The sequence below is a fragment of the Salvia hispanica genome, chromosome 1 (assembly GCF_023119035.1).
Source record: "Salvia hispanica cultivar TCC Black 2014 chromosome 1, UniMelb_Shisp_WGS_1.0, whole genome shotgun sequence".
NCBI classification, from domain to species: Eukaryota; Viridiplantae; Streptophyta; class Magnoliopsida; order Lamiales; family Lamiaceae; genus Salvia; species Salvia hispanica.
Genome location: NC_062965.1, coordinates 27,408,884 through 27,415,957, shown reverse-complemented (window position 1 = coordinate 27,415,957; position 7,074 = coordinate 27,408,884). Strand labels below are relative to the sequence as shown.

The following is a 7,074-nucleotide window of genomic DNA, read 5'->3' as shown; positions in this document are numbered from 1 at the left end:
TCAACTGCGATTCGTGAATCCTGCCTTTTTACTCTCAATTTACAAAAAAACAATGTCGTGTGCATGCATAGAGTATACATTAAGTAAAGACTGCTTCATAGATTCGATACAAATCTGCCTATGCAAAAACGAACGCTGTCATTATGTAAAAATAACAGCTGATGTAAATCTTGAATGAAAACGTTTCAGGTTAGGCACTCAGTAATCTATGGAATTTATCACTCTCGCTATACTACAGAAAAATTTAATCTGAGACATAACACATCAATAGATTAAGCTCAAAAATCAAGTAATTGCTGCAGAAAGGAACCTCAGCCTCAAGATGTACAAGGCCTTCCAGATATGTGATACACTTCGATCACAAAAACCCACATGAAAAAGATGCATCTGTGGTAAATCATCACATGTAACATCGAAAAGACCAGTGCAAACATCACCCAAAGAAGATGCCAAAACATCTTTAGGCATTCCTTTGGTCTGCAAGAAGCAATAACACAAAATTCTATCTCAAGAACACAGCCACAACAAAATTCAAAGAAAAACTACCCATAGAAGTCAATAAGCTCAGCTGATCAACCAATTCACATCATGTTTTCCCTCACTACTGCAGTATGCAGTTTCAAACCAAGCCTATCTATTCTATCATCAAAATTCTCTTCCAATTTAGCACAGCTGCAAACTTACATAGGGCAAATCGTGCAAAAGCCTCGATTTCTGTGGAAAACAAATTCTACAACATGCAATTGTAGAAATACAATATAGATTCATTCATTCATTCTCAATATAGCTATAATATGATGCAGAGAAATACAATCAGTAGCTAAGAGCATAAATTTTCCACTAAAAGCCCTCAAATCAAGCAATTTCCCCCAAATCCCCAAATATTATAAGTCAGTTTCCATATTCTCCATAGCTAAAGCATCAAAACACAATAACAGAATGCAAAAAACAAAAACCCTAATTTTGCCGATTAACATCAGAAAAATTGAAAAACAGCAAGAAGTCGAAACAGAAATCAACAACTTCTATTCATAATCAAACAGTACATAAACCCAATCGAATCCAGTGCCAAACACAGCTACATCAAAATCATAATCAAACTTCATTTACAATACCGATCAGCCTTCTTCTTCACCCGATCATCTAGGGCTTCCTCGACCGATTTCACCTTGGCCTTGGCGGCGTCGTACCCGAATTTCTTCGTCTCGACGGGGAACAGCTCGTCGTACTTCATCTTCTTCATCGGGTCAATCGTGTAGACATCGGCGGCGTCCGTGCCCTGATCCACGACGCTGATGCTCGGATCCTCGGACGGAGCAGCGGCGTCGTCTTGGAGCTTGCTCTTGTTCTTCTTCTTCTTTTTCTTCTTGTCTATGGCCTTTTCGCGGGTAGCGAGCTCGCCGCCCTTGAACGCCAGCCTTCCGCCCCTCACCCTCTCGTACGCCTCTGACATCCTCAGCTGAATGAATGAAGAATTCTTCGCAAGGTTTTGCTTCTCTCTCTATATATAGATATCGTGTTTTGCTTCTCTCTCTACATCTGTATATATATAATATATATCCAAATCGAATTTCAATTTTTGGATCTTAAAAAATTCAATTTGCGGCGGTTTAATCAATTTAAATAAAATTAATTATAAATTAAATTGGGTTTGTACAGTTTCCATTCAAATAAAAAAATGCGCGGTCTCTGCAGACATCGGGCGGCGATCGGAGGCGGAGCATCACGGAGACTCCTTTTAACGACGCGAAACGTCGTCGTAGTTTGGGAACGTAGCTCTATCTATAAGAGAAAAAACACAACCTTCGCTTCTGCAATTACAAATTCACAAGGCAGTACCTTTTTTGGAAGCGGATTCTCGAAAATTCGTCCAGCTGAGTATAATTCAATCATCAAAAGGACCAGCTCGAGCTCAATTTATGACTACAATGTACGATTAGGGGAATTGAGTAGACGAGGAAATGTTAAAGGAGCGCGAAAACTGTTCGATGAAATGCCTGAACGGGACAAGGTGTCGTACGCTTCGATGATAAGTATTTATCTAAAGCACGATGAGTTTCACAAGGCTGAGAGTGTCTATTTTGAGATTCCTGAAGGGATGAGGAGCATTGTGGCAGATTCTGCTATGGTGGATGCATATGCAAAGGCCGCTAGAATGAATCGAGCGAAGGAGGTGTTTGATAAAATGCCTGAGAGAAATGCGTTCTCGTGGACAAGTTTGATCTCGGGATACTTTGAATCAGGGGAAGTTGATGATGCTGTCAAGCTTTTTGGGAGAATGCCTGATAGAGAGAAAAACGTGGTTACTTGGACAAGTGTGATTAACGGGTTTGCACGAAACGGGCTGGTTGATGAAGCTCGAGATGCTTTTGATCGGATGCCTTTGAAGAATGCCGTGGCGTGGACCTCAATGATTAAAGCATATGTGGAGATTGATCGGGTTGATGAAGCATTTTCACTCTTTTGTGTGATGCCGGAGCAGAATTTGTATGCTTGGAGTATTATGATAAGTGGGCTTTTGAATGTGAATAGAGTTGATGAAGCCAAGGAACTGTTTGATTCGATGCCATGGAGAAATGCTATTTCTTGGACCACCATGGTCACGGGTCTTGCAAGAAATGGGATGACTGAGTTGGCAAGGGAATACTTCGACCAAATGCTTAACAAGGATACTGCAGCATGGAATGCAATGATCACAGCCTATGCTGAGGAAGGCCGTATGGAGGAGGCCAGGGAACTTTTCAACATGATGTATAAAAGAGACATCATCACTTGGAATACGATGATTGGTGGTTATTCCAAGGGCCGGCATGAGGATGAAGCCTTTCGCCACTTTGATTTGATGCTTCAAAGTGGCATTAGGCCGAACGAGTCGAGTGTTACTAACCTGTTGACTTCTTGTGGAGGTATGATGGGGGTAGTTCAAGCTCACGGGCTCATTGCTCGCCTTGGGTTTGAGATGTTAACTCCGGTGGCTAATGCTTTGATTACGATGTATCATAGAAGTGGTGATGTCATCTCGGCTCAAATTGCTTTCCAAAATCTTGATGCAAAGGATGTTGTCTCTTGGACTGCAATCATAGTAGCATATTCTAATCACGGATATGGGATACAGGCTTTGCAGGCATTTGCTCAGATGCTACGATTAGGGCACAGCCCAGACGTAGTTACATTTGTGGGAGTCTTGTCAGCCTGTAGCCATACTGGTTTCGTCAAAAAAGGTCGAATGCTTTTTGACTCCATGAAGAGAGGTTATGGCTTGGAACCGACACCGGAGCACTACTCCTGCCTCGTTGACATCCTGGGGCGAGCAGGGCTTGTTAAGGAGGCTGTGAAAGTGGTAGACGAGATGCCTCCTGATAAATGTGATAGTGCAGTTCTTCAGTCCTTGATTGGTGGTTGCAGATTGCTTGGCGCTGACGGAGTGGCTGATTATATAGGTGACGAACTGATAGAGCTTGATCCAGCCTGCTCTGGTGGATATGTGCTATTGTCTAATCTATATGCAGCAACTGGGAAATGGGATAAGTTTGCGCAGTTAAGAAAGAAGATGAAGGAAAGAGAAGTCAGAAAAGTTCCCGGTTTCAGTCAAATTGAAGTTAATGGCAAGACTCATGTGTTTTTGGTGCGTGATGGAGCTCATCCTGAACTGAAGGAGATTTACAAGTTTCTTGATGAGAAGCTCACCCCCTTGGTGAAAGATTTTGGGTATGAAATCGCTATTTTATCTGCATTCTCTACACAATCGGGCGCCTTGTAATTGTAGAGCACATTGAGGTGAATAATACTTTTGTTATATCCCTATGAATTCGATCAGCCTTTTGTTTGCTTTAAATGTAGATTAGGTAATGTTGAAACTGATGCAGGTGAATTTGGAGGAGTTGTGTTGGTTATTCTCAACTTTGTTCGATAGCAATTCCGTTCGTGCATCAGGTTCGATCTCCAGCAACCTATAAATGCTAACAAGATGATTGTTTCCCAATTGAGCAATGACAGCTTCATACATGTATCACATTATTCCCTGTATTTAAAGTTCAATTACATTCTGCAGATTTTTGCAAGTCTTTGTGAAATTCAATTGGAGTTTACTTGTTCCTGGTCCAAGTTTGTCACATCATCAAGTAACAAAGCAAACTCAGGCAGTTCCAGCAAGCAATGAACAGAAAGATACTCAACATATCATCTGTCCTAATCCGATCCGCCCTCGTACAACTTCCATATTAATTTGGAAGTCAAGATTCCTTAGAGTTGCATAGTTAGCCCCTCTACCAAACAGGTTGGCTGCAGGGTGGTCTCTGTCCGCCCCCTACTCCGGTAGAAAGTCCCTCCAACATCTGTCCATCCGCTCCGGTTCCTTTGTCAACCCCACCTCCGTCCGAGCACTCAGATAATCCTCACTTTATCAACCTTGCTCAACTGATATAAGTGTCACATGATGGGCTATGTTCCCACCTAAACTGGCCCCTCCAACGAAGCCTCTACCAGTGTCCGTATTCACAGGTAAAATGTCTTAGTATCGTGCATCGATGAATTTGAGCACATCAAAGCCATCATCGTACTGATTAGGGTGCTTGAACTCAGGGGCGAGGCCGTAGTTCACAGACGCGACAACTATAGGGACTCGCGCATCTACATACATGGCTGCAGAGGTGGTCGGGGACCTTGGAGTCGAGGGCATACTTGGTGAACCCAACGCGGCATGATAAATGTACTGTTTGGTAAATAAACTTCTCTAAGCTAATTCATGTTTACTTCGTTTTTCATGAAATAAATTTAATGTTAATTTAGGATTCATACTAAAAATTAAACACAGAATCCATGCCATTCAACAATTGTGAAAGGAGAGCTTCATATTAGATGTGTACAAACACTATTCTCTCATTCAAACTTACATGATACGAATAATATTCTCTTACATTGATATATTCTGTTTTACATATATAAGAAATGTTATACCACATACTTTGTGTGCATCCAAATCACAGATTGACCAAATTCAACTTGAGTTGACTTGTTCCTGCACGAAATCCGCCACGTCATCAACGAGCAATTTAAACTCGGGCAATTCCGGGCATGTATAGAATCCATGAAACGCATCCGGATACTCAGCCACCACCACTCGCTTCCCGCAACCCTTCAACCACTCCACATATCTCCTGTCCCAATCCCGCAGCGGATCATTCCCTCCGACAACCACCAAACTCACCGGAAAATCAAGATTCCTAAATTCTTCATCTCCGCTGGCAAACACATGGGCCGCAGGGTGGTTCCTGTCCGCACCCTCCGGCAGAAATTCCCTCCAATACGCATCCGTTGCATGAACACTCAGCACTGGCACCTTCGTCAGCCTCAGCTCTGACTCCGTCCGTTCCTCGCCTCCAAAAAAAGGCTGCAGCGCCAACATGCCGGCGATTCTTAGTTTATTAAACTGACCGGCTTGTTCAGCTGCTCTAACCGCCACGTGATGGGCTATGTTGGCCCCGGCACTGTCTCCGCCAATGAAACATTTTCCGACGTCAGTGTTTACATATATGAAGTCGCTGTGTCGTTGATCGATGAATTTGAGGGCATCAAAGCCGTCCTCGTATTGGCAGGGATACCTACAGTGACCGAACTAGGATTTCAAAACCTATAAAATTATTTTATCATAATAATAATAATAAAAAGTTTAAAAATTTTGAAAAAAATTGCCCGGGGTCGATCGGGCAGCCACGCCCTGCCGGGCCTCGGCACCTGTGCTCGGGCGCAAGGCGGTAGTTTACCGATGCAATGACAGCAGGGACTTGTGCAGCCAGATGGCTGCACATGTCGTCAAAAAACATCGTGTCGGGGCCATACTTATTGAATCCTCCTCCGTGGAAGTACACTATAAGGGGGAGCGGGCCGGTGGCGCGTGCAGGGGTGAAGAGGCGGAGCCAGAGATTGCGGGAAGGGTAGATCACGACGTCGGAAGTGGAGACATGGACATTGTTTATGCATCTTTTCGCCGGTGCCGAGGTTTTGAGGTGGAAGAGGTTGAAGAGGCGGCGGTTGATAGTGCCGTCGGCGCGTGAAGAGATATATTCGGTCAGATGCAATAGCAAAAGCTTCAATCTTGTTAGCAATGGGAGTGATGGAGATTTCATGTTGTTAATTTTTATTTTTATTTTTATTTTTATTTGGGGGGTTTTGTCAAATTTTTATTGTAGAGGGAAAGGTCTGGATGAGAATCCAACTTTGATTACTTATTGGCAATAAATATTGACAGCTGCAATTGGCACAACTTGATATAGATAGATAGTATTTTCTTATCGTTTTGTTCGAAATCTACCTTCCATAAACGTGGCAAATTTTTTGCCCTATTCTTCAAATTTATATTCAAATGACACTGCTTTTAGCAAGTAGTAACAACTAGATACATAAGATATGTATATTTTACTAATACTTTGCAAATTGAATATTTATAAAAGTAAATTGTAGTACTCTTTTCTAGTATATCTTAATTAATTGGATAGAGGAGAAACGTTTTACATTTTATCATAAGTAAATAAAACCTAGAAATTTGTCGGTGGTGATTCTTGTGAATTGTCACATCTTTAAATAAAAACGAGTAGAAGACTACTTCCAATTTAATAGGAGTACAAAAAGAAAACAAAAAGATTGGGTGATTTTTCTACTCAATTTTGGTAGCATATGCTAGTAGGTGGGTACAGTGAACGGGCCTATCAATTTAAAGCTAGTATGGGGTTTTCTATTGATTTATTTCGATATTTATGTTGGGTAAATGTCTAATAAATTAGGCAGTTAGTCAACTTATGATCGATTTTATATTTTTCAAAAACAGAATAATAAATTATCACATTTGAAAAAATCAGAATTATCTCTTTTAGAGTTTTCTTGTGGTCTATATGTACAAATTTGAATGACATGGTATGCACGTTTTACTTATTTAAATGTTGTGGCATATATGTGTGCTAACTAATGGCCATTTAAATCACGAAATATGGTCAAATTTTGATATATTCCGTAAAGCTTTTAAAATGGTATACTAAATCTTGGAATTTATGTTTTTCGCAATTGTGTCATCTGCATACA

General features: G+C 41.4%; 3 protein-coding genes across 3 annotated transcripts; 1 reads left to right on the top strand and 2 right to left on the bottom strand.

Moving 5' to 3' along the window:
• Nucleotides 1–1,003: 1,003 nt before the first annotated feature.
• On the bottom strand, nt 1,004–1,530 carry LOC125206154. The gene has a single exon (XM_048105446.1). The coding sequence runs from the start codon at nt 1,451–1,453 to the stop codon at nt 1,103–1,105; it is 351 nt and encodes a 116-aa protein (XP_047961403.1). The 5' UTR covers nt 1,454–1,530; the 3' UTR covers nt 1,004–1,102.
• A 148-nt stretch (nt 1,531–1,678) lies between these two features.
• On the top strand, nt 1,679–4,788 carry LOC125206144 (pentatricopeptide repeat-containing protein At4g02750-like). The gene is made up of 4 exons (XM_048105439.1): nt 1,679–3,777; nt 3,867–3,933; nt 4,052–4,500; nt 4,582–4,788. Exon 1 carries the CDS (start codon nt 1,679–1,681, stop codon nt 3,758–3,760), a length of 2,082 nt encoding a protein of 693 aa, XP_047961396.1. The 3' UTR covers nt 3,761–3,777; nt 3,867–3,933; nt 4,052–4,500; nt 4,582–4,788.
• A 44-nt stretch (nt 4,789–4,832) lies between these two features.
• LOC125206150 (probable carboxylesterase 18) lies at nt 4,833–6,255 on the bottom strand. The gene is made up of 2 exons (XM_048105443.1): nt 5,734–6,255; nt 4,833–5,600 (listed from the first exon to the last, which is right to left on the bottom strand). The coding sequence occupies exons 1-2, from the start codon at nt 6,123–6,125 to the stop codon at nt 4,997–4,999; spliced, it is 996 nt and encodes a 331-aa protein (XP_047961400.1). The 5' UTR covers nt 6,126–6,255; the 3' UTR covers nt 4,833–4,996.
• Nucleotides 6,256–7,074: the final 819 nt, after the last annotated feature.

Bases quoted from the DNA above. Each gene is read 5' to 3' on its own strand.
- LOC125206154 (XM_048105446.1), bottom strand. From the start codon at position 1,453: ATGTCAGAGGCGTACGAGAGGGTGAGGGGCGGAAGGCTGGCGTTCAAG.
- LOC125206144 (XM_048105439.1), top strand. From the start codon at position 1,679: ATGCGCGGTCTCTGCAGACATCGGGCGGCGATCGGAGGCGGAGCATCA.
- LOC125206150 (XM_048105443.1), bottom strand. From the start codon at position 6,125: ATGAAATCTCCATCACTCCCATTGCTAACAAGATTGAAGCTTTTGCTA. The intron at 5,601-5,733 runs GTGCCGAGGCCC...CGGTCACTGTAG, and splicing joins CGCCTTGCGCCCGAGCACAG to GTATCCCTGCCAATACGAGG.